At 36.3% G+C, this 25,237-nt stretch overlaps 1 protein-coding gene across 4 annotated transcripts; it reads left to right on the top strand.

Moving 5' to 3' along the window:
- Positions 1-24,857, top strand: LOC106072591 (growth/differentiation factor 8-like). Of its 4 annotated transcripts, none has more exons than XM_056028808.1 (6): positions 1-54; positions 11,820-12,902; positions 17,496-17,649; positions 21,780-21,945; positions 22,652-22,847; positions 23,723-24,857. In XM_056028808.1, exons 2-6 carry the CDS (start codon positions 11,954-11,956, stop codon positions 23,941-23,943), a joined length of 1,686 nt encoding a protein of 561 aa, XP_055884783.1. In that variant the 5' UTR covers positions 1-54; positions 11,820-11,953; the 3' UTR covers positions 23,944-24,857. The 4 variants fall into 4 exon arrangements, with proteins under 4 accessions (XP_055884783.1, XP_055884784.1, XP_013088432.2 ...); XM_056028809.1 differs by lacking the exon at positions 1-54 and adding an exon at positions 522-719; XM_013232978.2 differs by lacking the exon at positions 1-54 and adding an exon at positions 11,229-11,384.
- Positions 24,858-25,237: the final 380 nt, after the last annotated feature.

The raw sequence follows: 25,237 nt of genomic DNA on the forward strand, positions 1-25,237 counted from the left end.
GGGGCGGGAGAAAAAAAATACGGCGACAGAGCTAGCTGTAGACGTCAGTTGCAGGTAAAAAGTCTTGAAACATTGTGATTTTATTGATTTTATATTGAATTAGATTATGATTTCTCAAGGCACTATCAACTCAAAAATTAAATTTACATCGAAACGATTTTATTAAAACCAGTAAAATGGTTAATGTCGAACTAGGTTGGCCCAAATCTTGGCTAGTTTAGTTGGTATATTGTATACGTCCAGAGAGTTTGGGTATTTAGACAAGTGTTAATTTGGAATATGTAAAATTTAGTTGTAACCATTTCACAACCTTTTAATTTCCATAATAACGTTTAATAATGTTACGAGCTATATCATTGTAAACAACTTATTATATTTATAAGATAAAACTGGTTATTTCCAATAAGCTTGTTTATAACTTGTTATGAAGATTTTTATTTAAACTATTAAAATAATTATGACGGAAGACATATTTTGGAATATACGTTGACTCGAATGTTGTTTGTTAATAGACTTAACATTTGAGGTTTTCTGTGATTTGTATTTGTGAACAGTTTCTCGGACAATCCAAATATGGGATATTTTATTCTTTAAATAAAACCATTAAAAAGGGAGCATTAAAGAGCAAGACAAGGCAAATTGATTGTGGTTACTGAAGATAATCTTTCAGCACAAAACTCTGACAATAAATAATGGAGTTAATATTTCAGTCTTAAAAAGTAAGTTAACAAATCTTAATTTAAACCATTAACTCTTTCTTTTTCAACACTTAAAAGTTTTTAAAATGAGAAATATTATCTACAAATCTATTACATATTTGTAAAATACCACTGACTGACTCATTGATCACGAGATCTCTTAGACTGTCGTACGTATCCGCATCAAATTTCGTACACAGGTTCCTTTTAATTCAGTTCGGTTTTTGACAGATTCACAACCTGATTATCGCTATTCGCAAAAAACAAACAAAACAAAACAGCTGTTAAGTAGGTATTAAAGAATGAAGGCAACGAATGTCAATGTTGGCCGAACACTTTTTATTAATTCAACACTGGACGCCATCTTGGGCAAGAACTTCTGTTCGCAACAAAGGACCTATAACTCACAATGGCCAAGGACTATAACTTACATATATCAAGTATTAACATCCTTCCCTTCCTATCGACGAAACATGTTCACTACAAACATTCCTAACGAACACCTGGCAGAAACATCCTTCCTTCACCACGAACAGAGGTACATTGTAGACAATAACCTTTTCAAGTACAGTGACACGATGATACTACGATACACTGATAACATTTTCAACAGACAACATTGGTATGTACACAAAATCATAAATATAAGTATAACATATAATATACGTAGAACATAGTATACATGAATATTGAAGACTATAAAGATGTAGCAAAAATCTAGAAAAAAACAAAACTTGAGGGGTTGTCACTTCTTACCCAAGTCAAAGTCCTTGTGCCACGTAGGTGTGGCTCTCGTTCGCCCACTCCTTCTCACGCTAGGCTCTGCTCCGTGAGCTAAGGGTGGGATCTCATCAGGGCCGGCGCTGGACTTTAAGGCAGGGTGTGGTGTTAAGTCTGTGGATGAGTCATATAGTTATGCCTCATGGGTTGCCGTTTCGTCCTCTGAAAAGATGTCTGAATAAGGGACATTCCTGGGCTGCACTCTGTTCCTAACGTAGGTACCGCCCTTTGTTCCCTTCACAGTGTTGGACCGCTCACTGTTTCTCATCATGATTTTGCCAGGCCGCCAATCTTTGTTTCCTGGACTCTGGAAGTAAACGTTTTGGTCTACATTTAGCCGGGGCAGGTCTCGTGCTCTTTTATCATAGTGTTTTTTTATGGTGTACCTCAGGCCTTCTGTGTAGCTTTCGGGCTCAACGGCTTTAGTCAGGGGTAGTAGTGACCGTGGTATTCTGTTCAAACATAACTGGGCTGGGCTATAGCCACAGTCCTGTTTGGGTGTGTTGCGAAGTTCCAGCAGGGCTTCGTATTGATCATCTCCAGTTCCGATAGTCTTCCTCATTATGTTTTTTTTTTAAATTGTTTTTACTGCGGCCTCTGCTTTTCCATTGGCTTTGGGGTGTCCGGGATCGGACCTGATGTGCGATATGTTCCATCTGTTAGTGAATACGGCGAATTCGTGAGACGTGTATTGAGGCCCGCAGTCATTAAGTCTGTTCCATTTTCCCAAGGTCACTTTCCTTCATAATGTGGCCACAACGTTTCTCTTTGATTGCTTGGCTTATTCTCTTGGCAGGCAGTGTAAGAGTCGGACATCTGTTTGATTTCTGCAGCCATTCCTGGCCAGAAAATCAGAGCCCTCGCCCGCCTCCTCATGCTGTCGTATGCTAGGTGGGAGGCGTGTAACTTCTCCTTCATCTCTGAGCGCATGCTTTTGGGAATTAGTACTCTCTCCCCCTTTACGATGATTCCATGACTTATACTCAGGGTTTCGGCAAAATCATAATAGGGCCTCAGAGCCGCGGGAGCGGCAGTTTTCTTAACAGGTCAACCGTCTTCAATGGTCTTTTGGAGAGCTTGTAGAGTTTCATCAGCATCTGTTTCGTTTCTAATTCGGTCTAGCAGTGGATCGGGAATATCGACGATTTGTTGGATGTTGAGGTTCAATATTTCTTCAGTAAATGGCTTAGTGTTGCTGCGTTAAACCTTAAAGCTCCATCGAACCTTTGTATATTATTTTCGGTATTTCCGCAAATGCCGTGGTCTATATAGCCTAAAAGCATACACAGAAATCTTACGAATTTCGCAATTTTTGTTTCTTTTCCCGAAGTCTAGTTCTTTTAATATTCCTTACGTCCTTTCCACTTCCTTTTAGACTCGCGGTCCTTTCATTGCGACGAAGAATAAACATTCTCACTGAGCTCTATCCAGCATTCATTGGCACAGATCCGTGCAGTCCTCTGCACAGTGGCTCTAGCTTCTTCCGGAATTTTGACAAAGAAGATTTTGTTGATCTACACAAAGAACTTTTCAACACTCTGTCCAAAGGAAAACAAGAGCCCTACGTCAATTTTGTAACTGAGGATGAAGTGACCTTGTTATTTAAAAGAGTAGACATAACAAAAGCTTCTGGACCAGACAAAATTAGTGGCAAGCTGATCAAGCTATGTGTGGAGCAAATCTCTTCTATCTTCTGTCATATCTTAAACCAGTCATTGCAAACGTGCGTAATTCCACACATCTGGAAAACTTCAGAGATCATACCAGTGCCTAAGAAACCAAAAATAGATTGCTTAAATGATTTCCGCCCAGTAGCACTAACACCTATTGTTATGAAATGTTTTGAAAAATATATGCTTAAACAACTTGTAGCAAAAGTCAATAACAGCCTAGACCCTCACCAATTTGCAAACAAAGCAGCTAGAGAAACTGAGGATGCCATTCTATTGCTTTTGGACCAGCTTTATAAGCATCTCGATATACCCAAAACATATGCACGAGTCCTCTTCGTAGATTTCTCCTCGGCTTTCAATACCATACAGCCACATCTAATGATAAACAAACTGAGTAACTTAAATGTAATCCCTTACTTACAAGCATGGGTTCTAAACTTTTTAACCCAACGGCCCCAGTATGTTAAAGTCAACAACACCAAATCGTCAACTCGAGTACTATGTACGGGTGCTCCACAAGGTTGTGTACTTTCTCCTGTACTATACACTCTTTACACTAATGACATAAGAAGCATCTATGACTCAGTTAAACTCATTAAATTCGCTGATGATACTGCCATAGTCGGTCTTATTTCAGGAGACGAAACTCAGTATCGAAGCTCGATAGAAGAGTTTACAAACTGGTGCACCGACAACTTTCTAGAACTGAATGTAACAAAAACTAAAGAACTTATAATAGATTTTAGAAAGAAAAAACAAACTATACGTGAACTGCAAATAAACACTACATCTATAGAACAAGTAAAGGCATATAAATATCTAGGCGTTATCATCAACAACAAGCTTTCATGGGAAGACCACCTTGGAACTCTGACAAAGAAAACAGCCCAGCGACTCTTTTTTCTATACAAACTCAACAGTTTTAAATTAAACAAGAAGATCCTTGAGACATTTTACGGCGCGACTGTACAAAATCTGCTAACATACGGAATAAGTTGTTGGCAAGGCAACGCCTCATCTAAACTGTTGCGACGTCTAGAAAACATCATTAAAAAAGCATAAAAAATTACACTCACAACATTACCAAATTTAAAGGAACTTTTTGAACAAACGTGCCTAAGAAAAATCGAAAAAATCTTGGAAGACAACGGCCACCCGCTCCATCAGAACTACGCCAGGTCGTCGCGAAGTGGGCGACTTCTGTCAATCAAAACAAGAACGGAGCGGTACAAAAACTCGTTCGTACCTCACTCGGTCAGACTCTATCACCGCCACTCATTGATCAGGGAACATGAAATGCACCAAGATACCTGTGTGTAGTCGCTGAATGAACTCTTTATGTTGTCTGTTGTATTTATGTGTATTTTTCTGTTGTGTTGTCTTTATATGAGAAACGAGTCCTTGTAATCACAACAAATTTCCGTAAGGATCAATAAAGCAGTCTTAGTCTTAGTCTTAATTAACAGATTACATAATGAATGGACATATTGTATTGACATATCTGGTCAGATGACAAAGGCTTTCTGGACAACATATATTTCATTTCTAAAGAATCTTCAATTCTACATTCCAATAATACTCATGCTCTCTCTCTCTCTCTCTCTCTCTCTCTCTATCCCTTTGTGTTGATAATATTGAAATCTGTCTCTTGTTCTATAACTTCAAATACATTTATACAATTAAATAGATATTTTGTTAAATACATATTCATGTATCTATAGCACAATGTAATTAATTTACCCACATCTATTATTTTAACCATTAATAAGTTGTGGTTATTACAATTTTTGGATACACTGAAAACGCAAGAGAACATAACTCAACGGTAACAATTTTTCAAAATAAAAAACAGTCTTCTCCCTTCTCTTAATAATCCTTCTATTTAGTGTGGAATACAATTTGTATTGTATTAAGCATTTAAACAACAATTAGCAACAGTTGCAGAGGCGGGGTGGCTGAGGGGTTACGGGTTTGAATCCTGATGAAGACTGGGAATCTTAATTTCTGGATTTTTAGGGCGCCTCTGAGTCCACCTAGAGGCCACCCAGCTTTAATGGGTGCCTGAAATTAGTTGGGGGAAAGTAAAGGCAGTAGGTCGTTGTGCTGGCCACATGACACCCTAGTTAACCGTCGGCCACAAAAACAGATTACATCATCTACCCCATAGATCGCAACATCTGAAAGGGAAATTTACTTTTTTTAAAGAACAGTTGCAGCTCATTTTTACAAAGCTTATATCAACTCACTCTGTCTGTCGCTCTGGTAAAATGTTTTAACACATTTTTTCTCCCATTTTCCATTCTCGGATCAAGTTGAATTTTTGCAAATTATTCATTGTACCTGACAAGACATAAATCAATCAAAAAATTAACCAATCATGTAATTAAGTATTGGTGATTAATTATCTTGTTTGACATCGAAATAAGGGGAATAATTGCTATTTAATGAGAGATGTGGATGTATATACGGATTTAATCTCCATTTTACGTTTCGACACGTTTTTTGTTTCTCCAAATTCCCATTCTTGGATCGAGTTGAAATTTTGCAATATTATTCATAGTCGATGACAATACTCGAAGTAATCCAAAAATTAATCAATTAGTTCATCAATTAGTAGGCTACTAATTCATTAATTTTCTTTTCTATGGCAAAAAGTGAGCTAAAAGAAAAATGGCAGTAATATTTCCACTGGCAATTAGTCCATTCCAACGAATAACTCATTAGAGTTATATAATAATTGTATATTTAGACAATCACATAAAACAAATCAATATTCTACGGCTAACTTTGTTTTTACAAATAAATATAGTTAGCTTTGTAGTTTTTGAAGAAAACAATATTTTCCCAAGTTTTATCTGCTGTTATTAGCAATGTAATTATGTTCTATACGAATTAAGAAACAAACGCAATCGCCATTATTTGTTCTCCATGACTGGAATGCACCAAGGTCATAAGTTTAAAAGTATGAATAAAGTTGTAAAACTTCAGGTCCCATGACCTCGTTTATGAATGTGCTCTCCAACCCTCCCGAATCAGAGCCACTACCCTCAGCGATGTTTATGAATGAGCTCCCCGGACCACGCAATGTCAGTGCGACAATTCTGCAATGTTTTCCTACGGCTGGCAGACATGCAGGATGTTAATACATCGGGTCACAATAACAATGGCCCCAGAAGTTTGCGGTTTCCAGAATGTTTGGACTGGTCACGTCAAGCCAGTGACCAGTCATTGTGAGAATATTGTGAACACACCATTGGTACTAGTACATTGGCGTTTTAAAAACTAAACCAAATACAACTGTCCTTTTTTTAAGACTTTCACGGGAAGATTCTTTTTCATAGCTTTTAGTCGTTAGGCTTAATAATGTATCAATAGCATGGGCGTAGCCTGGATAATTTTCCTGGGGGGGATTTTTCTCCCCCCAGGCCCATATATATGTGTGTGTGTGTGTGTGTGTGCGCACACATAATTAATCTTTATTACATTCTGACCATTCATTCTTTCGGAAGACGTTTATTGTACCCTAGAATGAAGTTTTTAGCTGCAAACCCCGCTGGAGGTTGGTTTTAAACATAAAACCCCTCTTGGCTACGCTCATAGAATCTGGTGACTAAAAATATGGATAGTCATATATTGAAGGGGTTTTATCGTTATTTTCGGAGGGGGGTTTAAAATCAAAATCTTCCTTAGGTCTTGGAATTGGGTATTGTCGTTTGCGTTATCATTATTTTTTTGTTTTGTTTTATAGAAAAGGGGGATTCAACTGCAAAACCCCCTTGTAGCGGGTATTAAACTCAAAACCCCTTTGGCTGAGCTGGGAAAAGTGATGGTTTAGTATTAAAATCTCACCTAAAATTAAAAAAAACCAAAGCAAAAAATCAGTCACTAAACCTCGGGTTGAACCCCGACCCCCCCCCCCCCGGCTACGCCCATGATCAATAGGGTGAAGACATGTATCCTAATTAGCATCATTGTAATATTACATCTTTTTTTTTACCTCACACAGTATTTTATTTTATTTACTTAACGACTGACTTCAGTATTTTAGCCTCCCCCCATCCTTTTAAGTCAGTCTTATTGGTTACTTTATATGATCTTCATGGGATGTCTATGAACTAGCTTCTTGACACCCTGGTCACATGGTGAACACTTAGATAGTTCAGTTTTTCCTGAATGAATGTTTAGTGCAGTACATATGACAAGGCGGAAGCTACTTTTGCATAAAGTCTGTTGGACCACAGACTGACAACAACTGTTATTGGGGGGGGGGGGGGGACAATATTAAGATCTCTTAACCGGTAAAACATTTCTTTGGCTTTATTTACTCAAATGAGCTTTAAAAAGATGATAATAAATCAAGAATGTAGGAGATAAAACAAGATCCATGTCTGAAAACTAGAGTTACTTGAGTTATGTGGCCTTCAACTGATACGAAATTATAGAAAACTAGAACTACATGAGTTATTTGGTTTTCAACTGATGCGAATTGATAGAAAACTAGAGTTACTTGAGTTATTTGGTTTTCAACTGATGCGAACTGATAGAAAACTAGAGTTACTTGAGTTATTTGGTTTTCAACTGATGCGAACTGATAGAAAACTAGAGTTACTTGAGTTATTTGGTTTTCAACTGATGCGAACTGATAGAAAACTAGAACTACATGAGTTATTTGGTTTTCAACTGATGCAAACTGATAGAAAACTAGAGTTACTTGAGTTATTTGGTTTTCAACTTATAGAAAGAAAAATACAACGATGTCCCACATCTTTTCTCTGCCTTTTATGCAGGGGCGTAACTAGGGATTTGGGGGCCCGGGGGGATTGACCTCTTTGGGGGCCCCTTGCATTTTGACATTCGACATATGACATGGACTAATGTACGCAAAAATATATAAGCCCCAAATCAAATTGGTTCAGTATATCAGTAAACTTAACAAAAAGTAATCAAGACTCTTTTAATGAATAAAAGCTTTGTTTATTAGTTAAATAATGCACAAGTGACAAATCTCAATTGATATCGCTTCACGTCGTGCATTCTGTGCAGCAAAGACATCTATAACATCAACTACATCGATACTTTCTAGTATTTGTGACTTCACTGACATTAAAGCCATGATAAGCCTTTCTTGTGTCATTGTGCTCCTGAGATAGCTTTTGATGAACTTGAGCTTTGAGAATGATCTCTCACATGAAGGAATGGAAGTGGCCTGAGCTAGCAGTATTCGGAGGAGGTTGCAAAGTTTGAGCACACGTAATTACCATATGAATCCTGTTTCCTCAATATGTCTATTGGTGATTGTATTACTGGTTTGTTGATGAAAAGTGCTCGTGCATCAATGACATCATTGAAAAAGCGATTTTCCATTTATTTCATCATACAAACAGGAAAAGTAGCACAGTTTGTCATAAGCGGGTCTTCATCTAACAGGTGTCTTGGTTCAAGAAGAAACCCAAAGGTATCCATTTTCTTTCCAGCCTTTGAAATCTGCCCTTCATCTCCATATGAAATCTGTCCAGCACTTCTGTCGCAACACGTTTGAATTGCAGTTCTATTGACAGTCCTACATTAGAACTCAACTTCCCATCAAGTCTTTTCTTTCTTCTGGTTGTTTTGATTATTATTATTATAGCTTTTATATAGCGTTACTTTCATGCTTATAGCATGCTCAGAGCGCTTTGGTCCAATCTAGGAATTTTCCGTTCTGCCTTTAGGCGCTCAGTAAACGCAACTCTGCCCGAGTCGGGTGTCGAACCTCGAGTCCCCTTCTAGGTAGCCAAGACAAGCCAAGTTCAAGCGCACTTAGCCTCTCAACCACGCTTCCCACAGGGATTACACGGAATCCATAGTATTCACTACCTTCTTTTGCTTTTTTGATGGATTGGGTTTTTGTCAGTTTCTCATCATTTTGCAGAAAGCATGAAAGGGTTTTAATTTCTTTAGCAGCTTTCCGTATATGCAGTCCAGACTTTTGTAGTTTCTTCCGAACTATATTAATTGGGAGCAAGAGCTTTGACCAGAATTTCAGATAGGCAAAAAATTCTTAATTTTCCACTGCATGAAGAAGATTCTGTCCTAATATTATATGGTACTACGTTTATGTTTTGTGCGCAAGCAAAAGGATTCAGAGCATACAAAAGTGGGAAAGATCCATATCTCGTTATGCTCGAGTATAGAAATACTCCGATAAGTGGACTGCCGTATTCACCATCACAACTGGTGACGAGTAGAAGACTCAGGGAATCATTCGAACTGATCCCAAACTATTGAAACCATCGGTAGCTGAAAATGCAGAGACATTACTCAACGAACGACAGATGAAAAGCAAAGTGAAATACAATGCAAAAGCAAGACTACCTAAAGATAATTCTGTCGGAGAGTTCGTCTAGGGCAAACATGGCAGAAAGCAGTTATAAAAAACATTCAGCACCCAGATTTTACATCATAAAGACAAACGGAAAAACATACAGAAGAAATCAACGCTTTTTGAATAAGAGTTTCGATGAAGACATCTCTGGGTACTATGATACCGATGGAGACAATGAACTGCAAACTGTTGGAACAAACGAAACAGACAGTTATAGACCAACGTCTAGAGAACTTGTTGTGCCAGTCAAGACAACCAGAAGTGGACGAATTGTTAAAGTTCCTAGTAGACAGGGCCGGCCTTAGGCCACTGCAGCCTATGCGGTCGCAGTGGGCCCCGCGCTTTCATAGGACACGCGCTAATTCTAAGTGTACATTATTAAATTAAACCATTATAACGTATATAAAATAACAGGGTTTTCGTGACCTCCTGATTTTCCAGGGCCTCCAGGAAATCTCATGAAAAGGCAAAATATACGATAAAGTCCTGAACTTTTTTTGAATTTATTCAAATCTCCTGAAGAATAGACGAAATTGACATTTTGGGGTGCCAATAAATAAAAAGTGGCATTGCGAGCTTTCATTTGATAAAAATATATTGCAAAGACGAAAGTAGGCCTATTTTCTAATTTAAAAAAATAATATTGACATTATGCTCATCCCTACCCAGACTAGGCCCCGCGCGATCCGCTTTGCATAGGGCCCCGCAAATGGTAGATATCACTCTTAAGAACTTTAAAAGGAAGGGCGTGATAATAACTTCAAAAGGAAGGATGTGCTAATATTATATGATATTACGTTATTGTTTGTTGTTTATGTTTTGTGCGAAAGCAAAAGGATTAGATGGAAATAAAAATAGAGTTTCCATTGGATTGAGGAAAAATGAATAGAGGGGTAATAACTCGAGTGTGAAGTTTAATTCTGAAATTATAGACGCCAAACCCGAATAATGGACTATTCTAGCATTATTAAGAATAACTTTTGGATCTGTTATACTCGATTCTGTAAATTTTGCTTCAAGGTTAATTAGTATAGCCATAAAATACTCGCCATTTAGATCTATTATTAGTAAAGGTAACAAGATACCTGGAATTCGCTGTATATCATGCAGTTTTATTCGTGGCAACAAAGTTTAAAATGTAAAACTAACTTTAAAAAAAACTTTGATCTCTGTGGGAAAAAATATTTTTAAAATGTCAACAAAGTCAACGTACTGATAGACCTAGATCTAGATTTAGTCTTTGTGATAAATTTTTAATCCATAAATGTTGAAAAAAAAGACACCCGTTGACACTATTTGTCAATCAAATAAATTAATTTATGTATTTACAAATAAATTTCGGACACCCATTTGGGGGCCCCCCCTAGGTGGGGGCCCGGGGGGATTTTAAATTTCTCCCCCCCCCCTCCCCCCCCTTAGTTACGCCACTGCTTTTATGTTGAACGGGGAAGTTGGTTTTTAAGGTTGTGTAATCCTACAGAGTGGAGGCCTGCCTCTCTCCCCTAACTCCGGCACTGTGCAGCCCCAAGTACCTTGATTTTTTTTTGGGTCTTTCACCAGACACTGGGACCAAAAGATAAAAAAAATAATATACTAGGTGAAGGGAGGGAAAACGGTGCTATCGTAGCTTTAAAATGTCTGAGGCATTCTTTTTTTTCCCCCAAGTGACACTTTTGCTAGTCCTGAATTCGGTATAAAAGGCCCAAACCTTCAGACAAAAACTTTGGTCAAACCGTAGTTCGATGTTAGTAGATCTAGATCTAGGATTTTAAGGATGAAATACCAAATTAAAATTTTAGTAATAAATTAGATAGATTTAATTTTGTAAACAAAGTTTTATATTTCTACGGAGTCCTCCAATTTTCGAAGGTAGTTCAAAATTTCAAACCATGGAAGTAAAATTGAGAAGGTTAACCTATAGAAAAAAATCTATGAATAGTGTAGACTTTTAATTAATATTTGATATAGAAAGCTATGCTAATTTTCTGTAAATTATTGTATTAACTTTTTAATAATGTTTATGCCGAAGGCATAGGTGATTAGCTAGACTGAGATGTTTATACTTACTAAGGCCAGAATACCCAACAGTGTAGTTTTTAAAAATATGTTGTAATTTAAAACAAAAGAGATTTATTTAGCAATTTTTTTTATAATGTAAAAATGTTTACATCTCTATTTCTTTTTTTATTCTGATTTTTAATATATATATATATATATATATATATATATAACAATTTTACACCAAATGTAGTAATTAAATGTATTTATACTTGTAAAAAATATCAAATGTTGTTTATTTTTCAGAAGAAAGAGAAAAGGTTGACCCAAACTTTGGATTAAAAATTAATATTTTCTGGCTTTCTTTTTGTGACCTTTCGAGACAATTTCTGAAACAGTGTAGCAAAACACTACACAGCGGAGTTTGTTTTTAAACACCAATGATAAAGAATATGAAGCAATACAACAAGATTTGTATGTTGTTTTGGTGCGTTGTACACGTCACTGGATCCACTTTACCAAGACAACAAGGGAAATGGATTGTTGACACTAAAGAGGCTCATTTTATTATAAGTCTAAATAGCACATCAGAAATCGAGACTTCTGCAAAGGAAGGGAAAACTCAAGAACCAGTAGTATTCAATGTAGATAACAATCAAACTTCAGTAGTTGTTCAAAAAAACCTTCACCTTGAGAATAAAACGCAATGGTTTATGCAGAAACATAATTTAAGTTTTCAAGAGACTGTAAGGCAAAAGGATATAGCCGTGGAAGATACGTTAAGCAAAAGTTGGGGGCCATTAACAAGGCTGGTAGAAAGTGTTAGCAACAGAGGTGAAACAGAGAAAACTCTGCCAGAATCCTATAATATACCATACAGTAAAAACTCCACAGACATCGCTAGCAATAACACATTGCCTTCGTTACATCTAGCCCCAAAACAATCAATCAGTCAACAAAACAATCATATATTACTAGAAAATATTTTTGTAAACTCTAGTCTTGAGAGTGTTAACTCTTCCAGTCAAATCTCAACATTGAATCCAAATGAAAGCAGCACGGAAGACACATTCAGAACAGAAGAGCCACATCCACTGGGCATTAAAGCGCCCAACCTTTCCTCTATTGGAGATAATACAAAGAACTGTACCACGTGTGGAGGTCAAGGCTTGCCTGAAGAGACTGTCAAGGAGCTCCGGTTAAATATGTTTGCCGCTCTGCTGAGACAGAAGCTGCATATGCCAGACCGTCCAGATAGTGAGGTAGTCCCCACAGCTCCGGCAATGTCTACAGATTTATTGCATCGAATATTTCAGAAGGAACAGCTCAAAGACGAGATCGATGGTTTCTATGCTGTAGACGATGAAGTCATTTTACCAGGATACCAACGTAAGTATTAGTTCTTATAACAAACTCTGGAACCATCTCTTAGTGCTTATAAATCCTAAATCTTTGGAGAATTAAACATCTTTATCATGACATCTAAATCTTTTTCTATAAAGGACTATTCAACGTAGACCAAAGCCAAAAAAAACAACACCCACAAATCCCTTATGGTCTGACCACATTGTCTGACATAGAATGCATGACGGCAAAGTTGTTTAGAAAGCTCAGCTATCAAACTGAGTCCCATTTTTTAATGTGGTATTTTGGGACGTAAGTTAAACTGACTCATAGCTATGACTCATAGGCCCACTATTGATTTTATATTCTCCTGTCTCTTGTTTATACACGAAAGCCACGTGGACTGTTGCGTACTTACTTTATTAGGATAACATTTATATGAGCTATATGAAACTAAAGTTATTAGATAGCATGCTATTTGTTTTAAAAAAAACCAAGTAAAATTTTAAAAAATACTTTTCAAAAAGGTTTCAAAGCTTTTATTGAGTGAAATGTCATCAATTATTTTGAATCTATCAAGTAATAACTTTTAAGGCTATGTGGGACACCAAATTTGGTAAATAGGTCAAAAATGTCGATTTTCAGTTTTAATCTAATTTAAATAGCCCAACCATTTCTGGACATAAAAATGATTTGTTAGGCACTAAACAAAGACACTTGACACTACAATTTTTCTAAAAATGATTTGTTAGGCACTAAACAAAGACACTTGACACTACAATTTTTCTAAAAATGATTTGTTAGGCACTAAACAAAGACACTTGACACTACAATTTTTCTAAAAATGATTTGTTAGGCACTAAACAAAGACACTTGACACTACAATTTTTCTAAAAATGATTTGTTAGGCACTAAACAAAGACACTTGACACTACAATTTTTCTAAAAATGATTTGTTAGGCACTAAACAAAGACACTTGACACTACAATTTTTCTAAAAATGATTTGTTAGGCACTAAACAAAGACACTTGACACTACAATTTTTCTAAAAATGATTTGTTAGGCACTAAACAAAGACACTTGACACTACAATTTTTCTAAAAATGATTTGTTAGGCACTAAACAAAGACACTTGACACTACAATTTTTCTAAAAATGATTTGTTAGGCACTAAACAAAGACACTTGACACTACAATTTTTCTAAAAATGATTTGTTAGGCACTAAACAAAGACACTTGACACTACAATTTTTCTAAAAATGATTTGTTAGGCACTAAACAAAGACACTTGACACTACAATTTTTCTAAAAATGATTTGTTAGGCACTAAACAAAGACACTTGACACTACAATTTTTCTAAAAATGATTTGTTAGGCACTAAACAAAGACACTTGACACTACAATTTTTCTAAAAATGATTTGTTAGGCACTAAACAAAGACACTTGACACTACAATTTTTCTAAAAATGATTTGTTAGGCACTAAACAAAGACACTTGACACTACAATTTTTCTAAAAATGATTTGTTAGGCACTAAACAAAGACACTTGACACTACAATTTTTCTAAAAATGATTTGTTAGGCACTAAACAAAGACACTTGACACTACAATTTTTCTAAAAATGATTTGTTAGGCACTAAACAAAGACACTTGACACTACAATTTTTCTAAAAATGATTTGTTAGGCACTAAACAAAGACACTTGACACTACAATTTTTCTAAAAATGATTTGTTAGGCACTAAACAAAGACACTTGACACTACAATTTTTCTAAAAATGATTTGTTAGGCACTAAACAAAGACACTTGACACTACAATTTTTCTAAAAATGATTTGTTAGGCACTAAACAAAGACACTTGACACTACAATTTTTCTAAAAATGATTTGTTAGGCACTAAACAAAGACACTTGACACTACAATTTTTCTAAAAATGATTTGTTAGGCACTAAACAACAATAAGACACTTGAAAAATTTTTCTTTATTTATTAATCAAATTATTCCATACTTTATGTGTACAATCCCTATAAATAACCATAATAAAAACATGTGGTTAAAATTGTTTTATAGCGGTTGTCATATTGCAACGGCTGCCATATTGGATTTTGCATATCATTTTTAATTACCTAAGGCTTCAAACTATTTAAGCAATTGCCAAATAAAAATATACAATGAGTAAATCAATCATGCCAGAATATTTTTAGATTTTAGTTTCTAAATATAGTTAAACTTTTTTTTAGAAATTTTTTTCTAGCCTTGCTAAAGAAGAAAATAGTATTTTTTTAATTTTTCAAGTTAATTTATTAATTGCTTTATTAGTTAAAAGCGTTGTTAGTTACATCAAATAAATGTGATAAGTTTCAACTTGATCCTAGAATGAGAGAAATAATATGCACAGAAATTGTTCCAGAGAGACAGACATAAGAGTGAGTTACTAGGAGCGTTGTAAAAAAAAAAAGCTCGTGTAGGCCTACCATTGTTACAGAAATACATTTCAATATTTCTCCTAAATTGTAAGCCTACATTTTTTTTTTGTAAATTACTTCTTCACGAATAATGGTAAAATACATCTTTTTTTTTAGAATGTAAAAAATTCAAGCAGTTTTAAACACAACAGCTCTCGTAATATAAAGGAATGGATGGACTGCCCAATATTTTTTTATTATATTTTTATAAATAATTAGTTGATAATTTAAATGAAATATGCAAGATGTGTTCATAGTTAACTTACTCATATTCTATGACAACCCATCCCTCCCCTCCCTCACACACTCAGCCCAATCTTAAATAAAATCAGAGGGTTGAGCTGGTTTACAACAGATAAAAACCAGAGGTTGCTGGCCCGGGGGGGTGTAATGAAATGCATCAGTTTAGTCGTTTCTTTTTCGAATAAACTTTACTCAACAAGTTTAGAGCTAGAAATAACTTCTATTTTAGGGGAAAAAAATGTTTATTGATTCATTGCCACTATTGTAGGACTCTTTGAGCTGCTTAGAACTTCAACATTGCCACTATTGTAGGACTCTTTGAGCTGCTTTGTACTTCAACATTGCCACTATTGTAGGACTCTTTGAGCTGCTTTGTACTTCAACATTGCCACTATTGTAGGACTCTTTGAGCTGCTTTGTACTTCAACATTGCCACTATTGTAGGACTCTTTGAGCTGCTTTGTACTTCAACATTGCCACTATTGTAGGACTCTTTGAGCTGCTTTGTACTTCAACATTGCCACTATTGTAGGACTCTTTGAGCTGCTTTGTACTTCAACATTGCCACTATTGTAGGACTCTTTGAGCTGCTTTGTACTTCAACATTGCCACTATTGTAGGACTCTTTGAGCTGCTTTGTACTTCAACATTGCCACTATTGTAGGACTCTTTGAGCTGCTTTGTACTTCAACATTGCCACTATTGTAGGACTCTTTGAGCTGCTTTGTACTTCAACATTGCCACTATTGTAGGACTCTTTGAGCTGCTTTGTACTTCAACATTGCCACTATTGTAGGACTCTTTGAGCTGCTTTGTACTTCAACATTGCCACTATTGTAGGACTCTTTGAGCTGCTTTGTACTTCAATGTGAAAGATCTTGGTGTTTGTTTCACCTACCTAGTCCTCCTGGCAAAGGTTTCAAGTCTTTTGAACTAGTAAAACTCATATATAGTCAACGATTTCCATGATCATTGTTATATTAATGAAAAGAAAGTCAGTGTTAATGTACACCTTACAGGCAAATCAGATTGAGATATAATAAACATTTAAACACTTTACAAACAAGACCTTATGTAGCCTGATAATCCGATTTTAGTAACTAATAAACTCATAATAATAATAGATATAATCTTACAATATAATTAAGTTAGAGGTAAGATCTAACCTTTTCCTGCCCTTTTCTAGGCAAAGTTTGAGTTTAAAAATATTAGAATTGCGTAAAACTTCTACCCTGTCAGACCTTTGAGACGCCACTAGCTTTCAACTATTCAGATTTTCTTCACATGCAGCATAATTTATTATTCAGAAATCAAGAACTTATTTTCTCCGTTAGAACACTTTACAAGATTCTTAGTAAGCATTTTATTTGATACTTCAATATAGATTGCATAATTAATTTTTTAATTCTTCTCGTCACCCAGTGTATATGCATTTTTTTTTCAACAACATAAACTTCCACGTCCATTTTTTTTAAACTGCATTTGTTTCACTTCTTTTCATTCTCGTTTTTTTTTTCTGTAAATATGTGTAGTTCCTTGTTTTGATGTATGTTCCACAGTGTATGTTGTTGGTTTTTTTTTTTTTTGGTTGGGGGGGGGGGTAAAATTCCCCCTCGCCCTACATACGCTGTTCCTTAGTTGTTATGATCAACAAATGCCTCCACCTTCATTGGGGAGAGACAGCTCTACGCTGGCAGAGTATTTTTCTTTGCCTTTTCCAGACATCCGAAATGACTTTCATTCAACCTTTAGATTGATTGATAGATAAAACTGTGTTTAATAGACATATTGATAGTTAGCACTTAGTCTTGAGACTTGGGTTGTCCTTTCTCGTATCACTTCATATTTGACACCCAACGCCTTTTTTGTTTTTGTTAGAGAAGCAGTGTATTGGGCTTATATAATAATTTCCCTTTATGTCCCCAGGAGGTGATGTGTGTGATGATTGCTTTCAATTTGATCTTCAAAACCAAGTCAGTGGAGATATATCTGCAGCTCACCTCTGGTTCAACCTACACTTCTACGGTCCTGAGGGAAACATCCCACTCGTTCTTCTCTACGAGATTGAGCTGCACCAAGGGTAAGCTGAGGACAACACAAATAGATGACTTCGAATAGAAACAAGATGTTTTTAGCTGGCTTCTCAGACTACGCTTACATTGACTTATACTTCGTTATTTTCTCTGGGTCTCGTTACCGTAAATGTGACCCTGATTGGGTCTGGTAGACATAGTAGCCATATTAGGACTGAGGATTGCGAGTTGAAAATGTGAAAGTCGCTTTATCTTTGGTTGGGAACCACTTCGCTGCCTTATGTAGAGTGATGACTGTATTCAAGCGGAGGTAACCAATACTTCCAAATAATAAGAAGAACATGTGAAGGCCTCCAATGAAACGATGTAGTCAAGAGTGTGGATAATGCAAAATTCAATTCAATAATGATAGGAATCCGTCCCCTGTGGTCTTATCACTATACAAAAGTCCAAAACTTCTGGATGAACAAAAACTTGTCTACCTCCCAAAACTTCTCGATGAACAAAAACTTGTCTACCTCCCAAAACTTGTCTACCTCCCAAAACTTCTCGATGAACCAAAACTTGTCTACCTCCCAAAACGCTAATCTATGAACTGGTTTTATTTCATACCCAACTCTAGTCTTTGTTTTTACTATGAGTCATTGTCGCATACGCTATAAAACCTAAACCCAAACTAAACCAAACAAACAAATCTTAATTTGTACGCTCCATATTCCTATTCGTAAGCTACCCTTCAAAGGCTTGGACTACTCTCTACTGTATGTTATGAGAGTTACAGAACATATGTCGTATGCCAGTTTATTTTTGCATGCATTTTTCTATTATCTTTTAAAACATACTATTTATAAACATACTCTTTCAAAGCGTGATGTCTAGCTTATTCCTTTTACGTGAAAGAAAAATAAAACTCTATATACTATACCATGGGCGTAGCCAGGATTTTTTTTCGGGGGGATTTTTTTTCTACCCCCCCCCCCGCGCGAAAAAAAATGATATGTGTTATATGTATTATTGTGTATGTGTGTGTACATAATCTTTATTACATTCTGACCCTTCAATCTTTCGGAAGACGTTTATTGTGCCCTAGAATAGGTTCTTCCATGAGTTAGTGGAAAAATTGTAGTTTTCCGCCATTATTAGCAATGGGGTCTGGGGGAGCGCTAGGAGCTCCCCCAGCGCGGGGCGAAGCCCCACCGCCAAGCACTATTTCTGATATTGAAAGCCAACAAAATGCATATTCTGAGGTATCTACAGTGCATTTTCTTGCTATTAAAAAGTTCTATTTCAAAAATCTAATGTGCTATTCTTAATGACTTAGATCGTTCCTCGCCGTTCGGCGCATTTGCCGTCAAGCTGTTTCCATAAAATTGTACTCCCCGACATTACTAGCTCCCCCAGCGCGGGACGAAGCCCCGCCGCCAAGCACTATTTCTGGTATTAAAGTCCAACAAAATGCATATTCTGAGGTATCTATACTGCATTTTCCTGCTATTAAAAAGTTTTATTTCAAAAACCTAATTTGCTATTCTTACTGTCTTAGACCCTCCCGCGCCGTTCGGCGCATTTGCCGTCAAGCTGTTTCCATAAAAATCTGTCACTGGTAATGTCTGAAGCCTCTTCCCACCTGCCATGAGGACCTCCATAAATGAGTGGCGTCAAGTTGTACTAGGATATCATTGCAACTCTTCTTATGCGTAATTCATTTTGTCGGAGAACATGTCCCGCAAACCTCATGCGTCGCTCTCTCACAATCTTACTAAGGGTTCGACTCCCAGTTCGGCATAGGATTTCCTTGATTTTGACCCGATCTCTATAACTGACTCCTAAAATCTGTCTTAGCCATCTTTGTTGAGCGACATTTAGTGTTTTTTGTTTATTTCGGCAGATGACTATTCACTGCAATTTATTCATGGAGCCCTGCCATCGGTAAAAATGTGTAACCTCTCTTGAATACGCTCTTGGAATTAAGTGACTGTAGTTTGCTTTAGATTTTATATCGAAAAGAGAAGTTTTATCGTCAAAACCATCTGTTGGGGGTTTTCCACCTCAAAATGCTCTGTAGGGGATCTTAAACTCAAAAGCCATCTGTAGAAGAGGGGTTTAAACTCAAAACCCCCGATTGTATTGCTACTTTCAAATAATTTTAGTGTGTAATTTGCATTTTTTTATATTGCTAAAACATCAAACCCCTCTAAATGGGGGTTTGAACTCAAAACCCCTTTAGCTACGCTCATAGATTTTAGAGTGAGTAATTTGCTTTCATTTATATTAAAGAAGTACTTTTTATCTTCAAACTCCACTGGAGGCATGTTTAAACTCAAAACCCCTTTGACTACACTCATAACATTTTTGAGTGTACTACACTCATAACATTTTTGAGTGTATAATTTGCTTTGTTTTTATTATTAATGAGGTATTTTTTACCTTCAAACCCCGCTGAAGTGGGATTTAAACTCAAAACTGAGTCAAAACCCATTTAGCTACGCTCATAACATTTTGAGTGCGTAATTAGCTTTTTTTTAATGTTGAAGAAGGGGTTGATCGTAAATTTTAGAGGGGGTTTTAAAATCAAAATCTTCCTTAACTGTGCTCTTGGAATTAGGCGATTTTCGTTTGCATTTTTTTTTTGTTTTGTTTTATAGAAGAGGGGGAGTTAACTGCAAAAACCCCAGGTAGGGGGTTTAAAACTCAAACCCCCTGGTAGGGGTTTTTAAACTCGAACCCCTCTGGTAGGGGTTTTAAACTCGAACCCCCTGGTAGGGGTTTTTAAACTCGAACCCCCCTGGTAGGGGGTTTTAAACTCAAAACCCCTTTGGTTGTGCTGGGGCAAGTGATGGTTTAGTATTAAAATCTCACCTAAAATAAACAAAATCAAAGCAAACAAGGTTACAAAAGACAGTTTGTGTGGAAACACAAACTCAAAATCGGCCCCCGAAGTAAAATGTTTTACATAATTCGGATAATCCTTCAGAGTTGAAGATAGTTTACTTCCTAGTCCAAACCTCCCGCAGGACGAAGGGGGATGGGAGCAGGCAGGGTTTGAACCTTCGATCGTCGATAAATCCAAACGACAGTCCAGCGCGCAAACCGCACGACCAGTGGTCCACCCAGGTAGGCTTCAATATTTTCAGAAAGAACATCCGAATGAAATTATATCAAAGACAAATGAGAGATAAGAATGGAGAAAGAAGGTTAACAGATCTTGTGTAGTGCCCCAACCGTCCCGCAGATCAAAGGATACGTGAAAGTGAATGTAAAGTTAGATGTGAACCTGGCCTAACTAGTTTGTGGTCTATAGGGCAGATGATGTAAAGTTCATCTGTTTTTGTGGCCTACGGTTAACGAGGGTGTCATGTAGCCAGCACAACGACCAACCGCCTTTGCTTTTCCCCAACTAATGTCATGTACCCATTAGAGCTGGGTAGACTCAGAAGTTGAAAATCCCAGTCTTCACCAGGATTCGAACCCGGGACCCTCGTACTAAATAAGTTAATTGTTTTGAAAAGGCTCAAACTCATATTCAAATCCTCAAAAAAAAAAAAAAAAAAAAAAAATTTCCGCTATTTAGAAAAATGTTCACAAAAATGATGTTTATAAGATTACTATTTGTCTTAAATTAGGTGTAACATATAATGCATACTAATTAGCTTTTGCTTATAAAAAACTGCTTGCATAATTGATTTTAAAAATTAGAATTTTCGCTTTCAGGAAAAAAAAAAGTAGCCGTTGCATCAGAACTTTGAATGGTCTAAAATATTGTGATGTCGGATTTTCAATATCTCTTCTAGTTTACGAGATCTAAACGGGACGGACGGACAGACGGACAGACGGACAGACATTTCGCACAAAACTAATAGCGTCTTTTCCCCTTTCGGGGGCCGCTAAAAATCAGTCACTAAATTCCGATCCCCCCCCCTTTGGGGGGGGATTTCATTTCGGGGGGGGGGGTGAACCCCAACCCCCCCCCCCCCGGCTACGCCCATGTACTATACTACCACTACCACTAATTAATTAATTAATAAGTGTCCAATTTTTTTTAAATTCGTGTATTGTCGTCGATTAATTGTGCAAAGATTCAACTTGATCCGAGAATGGATAAGTTGGAGAAATAATGTGTACAAGATATGTTGATTTTTATAATAACCTTAGAATCATTTTGTTTTTCATTACACAGTAAAACTTTTAGAAAAAGGATTTACTTCAAGCGTAGTGACTTACAATACAAAAGTGAATGGGCAACAATTGACCTGACCATGCCGGTCAAGAAGTGGATAGGTGAAGGTGCCAACAAGAAACTTCTGTCAATTATGTGTAAAAATTGTGCTTCTAGTGAAGTTAAGGTAAGAATGCTTTTTCAAACTTAGTATAGGCCTAGCATTCCGTTAGTTTACTAAACCTTTCAACCCTCAAATAGTTTGATCATGTTTTCTTTCATATCTCATTTTCCACAAACTTTCTTTTGATCTAATAGCGTTAAACCCATAGTAATCTACTAAATGATAAACTCATAGAACATCTCAGTGTTAAACTCATAGTACATCTCAGTGTTAAACTCATAGTACATCTCAATAAATGTTAAACTCATAGTACGCCAACATCTCACTTAGTGTTAAACTCATTGTACAACTCACTTAGTATTAAATAATAAAGAAATATGACAGCGCTAAACAATAAAGAAATGACCTTGTACCTTAGCAAACTTATCACTCATTAAGTCCCTCAAAGAGTCCTACGCTGACTCGGTTTGGTGGGCCTTTTCAGTGCACGGACCAAAGGTTGAAAGTGAAAGTCACTCCCCATTGATCTTAGACAGACAACAAGCTTCACTACCTTCAAGAAGAACAATAGAACCTATCTGTTCAAAACATTTTTAGATTAGTTTGTCATTTTAGCACTCGTGTTTATGTTTGTATTTTTATCACAGCGCTTTGAGCCTACACTATGTTTGTTAACAGCGCTCTATTCTATACACTATTCATCTGTCTACATACGTTTTTGACTCACGTTAGGGTTGTTATATTTTAAAAATGATCTGTATGTTTATAGTCTGAACAGAAACCTGTCCTGGAAGTGAAATATTTGAAGACAAATGTTGAACAGCGCAAGAAGAAGAATGCCGAATGTGATCCCCGCAGTACGTGTTGTAAGCGACCCCTGGAGGTTAATTTCAGCGCGATCAATATGCATCACATAGTTGTCCCGGCATCATTAAGTGTTGATTATTGTTATGGCTATTGTGACGGTGAGATGTACTTTTTTGTGTCAGTATAGAATAAAATTACCCATATATCTATCTATCTATCTATCTATCTATCTATCTATCTATCTATCTATCTATCTATCTATCTATATATATATATATATATATATATATATATATATATATATAGAGAGAGAGAGAGAGAGAGAGAGAGAGACGTTAAGGCCCTTTCATCCACTATGCACTGTTTGGTATTTCTCGGACGTAATCTATAATTTCATAATTAATCAAAACAAAGAATCCAAATGTTTTCAAAATAACTTGGCGTCATTCGGTTAACAATTATAATTTTATTTAACCATGGAAGTAGACAGGATTATTTGGGGAGAGGGTAGTTAGGGGTGTGACACACACACACACTTTATTATTTCATGAGTCTTGTGTACCTTTCTTTCTGGAGTAAGTTGAACGACAGTAAAAATCCTCCCATGCAAGGTAGGGGGTTTGTGAGTTCCCCCTGCGTGGTCAGGGGCAAATACAGAGTTCCGGGACCAAGTTTCTTTGAAACTAAAAAAAAAAAAATACTCTGAGGTGTCTACAGTGCAATATCAAATCTGTTATTCACAGCACTGGGCCCAGGGAATGGTAACAAAATAAATCAATTTGTGATTTGGGGTAGGGTTTTTAATCTCAAACCTCTCTTAGCTATGCTCATGGAATCGAACCCTGGTCGCCACTTCCTTGAGGAGGTTTGGGCTAGGATGTAATAATCTTCAATTTTGAAGGAGCATCCGCACCATGTCAAACAAACAAAACACTTTGTTACAGCTATAGTCTCGTTAAATCTCGTTGAACTTTATAAGTCAAAACGCTTCTAAAATTGTATTCACTTTTCAATCTGTTTGACTTCTTTACAGGGGTTGATAAATACACCTACAACCATACACTGCTGAAACAGAGATACCGTTGGGTTTATTTACCCAATCATTCATCCCACAATCATTCACTCAGGGAACAGCTGAAGCCTTGCTGTGTACCACTGGTTCTCAAAACTTCCCGGGTTATGATCAGCGAGAACAATGTAACCAAGATGGAACTACTGCCCAACGTCATTGTAGAGAGATGCGGATGTCTATAAATAGACACAGTGGCTCAATGAGAGGTTGCTGATCAATGCAATAAACTTTTTTTTAAAGACTTCAAGCAGCAATCTTGTAACCCCAACAACAACAAAACATTTAAGGTTTCGCTCTGAAAAAAAAATATTACATAGAAATATTACATCCCTTTTTCTTTTCCGTACAAACCAACGTGATTTTAAGTTTAGTTTTCTTTTGAACTGGCTTGGTTAAAGAAACATGTTCTCAGCTTTAAATTTTTAGGTAGACTATCTGATTGATCTTTGTGTTATTTTAAAATGTAATGAGCGTTACCCTTACAGGAACAGAAAAGTTTGGAAAAGAGATATTTAACAGAGAGAGGAAAAGAGAGATAGATTTCAATCATACACTAAGACGCGCTATGAGCTAAATGGTCGGTGACAAGTCTAGTCACTTACTGAGCCATAGACATTTTCCATTTGTTTCATAATAAAAGCACTAAAGTGACAATTTAAGTAGGTGGACTACTCACTTGTACACAGACACATAAACCTACCTATCAATGCAAATATTGAGATAGTCAAATGCTAACACCACCGTGCAAGGTAGGCCTACAAGAAGGCTCGTGGGTGGTGAACGTCTTTTATTAAATGTGTTGTGCTATCTGTTTACTTGTCAGGAATAAATTATTATAATTATTAACTTATTAATTTAAATACTTGAAGCCCATTTACAAATTATTTTTGTATTTGTGTTTTTATGAAATATTTATACGGATTGTTACCTTTACAATGTTTATATAGTGCTTATGGTATTATTTGTTTGTTTCCTTTACAACAATGTTTATAGAGTGCTTATGGTATTATTCGTTTGTTTCCTTTATCGTTTAATCTGATTATACCGTCTGCTTAGCGCCAAACAAATCGTTCTATTAAACAATCCATTCAAAACATTTTTGCATAGTGTTTATTTATTTGGTTATAATGGAGTATTCCACAGTGACAGAATGCTGGTTGAGGCTAATAATTGTGGACTAAATTAGGTTTGAGCAAAAGGGATAGAGAGAGAGAGAGAGCTGAATAGTAATACAAATTAGATTTAGAAATACGACGAGACAAAATAACATTTAAAATTGTGGAAATGGAGAGATATTACTCACGAATGGGAGAAAACAATTTTAGAAAATTGAAAATAATTCTTTTTGATAAATAAAACAAAAGTAATACATCATGGATATTGCGTTGACAAGACAATCAACAAAAAAAATGTAAAGGGCCAAGTCTGATAATTTAAAAGGAGACTTAATTTGACCGAGATAATCTTCGAGTAAAG

The sequence above is a fragment of the Biomphalaria glabrata genome, chromosome 5 (genome assembly GCF_947242115.1).
Source record: "Biomphalaria glabrata chromosome 5, xgBioGlab47.1, whole genome shotgun sequence".
In the NCBI taxonomy this organism is placed as follows: Eukaryota; Metazoa; Mollusca; class Gastropoda; family Planorbidae; genus Biomphalaria; species Biomphalaria glabrata.

Bases quoted from the DNA above. Each gene is read 5' to 3' on its own strand.
- LOC106072591 (XM_056028808.1), top strand. From the start codon at position 11,954: ATGATAAAGAATATGAAGCAATACAACAAGATTTGTATGTTGTTTTGG. The intron at 17,650-21,779 runs GTAAGCTGAGGA...TTCATTACACAG, and splicing joins GAGATTGAGCTGCACCAAGG to TAAAACTTTTAGAAAAAGGA. The intron at 22,848-23,722 runs GTGAGATGTACT...ACTTCTTTACAG, and splicing joins TTGTTATGGCTATTGTGACG to GGGTTGATAAATACACCTAC.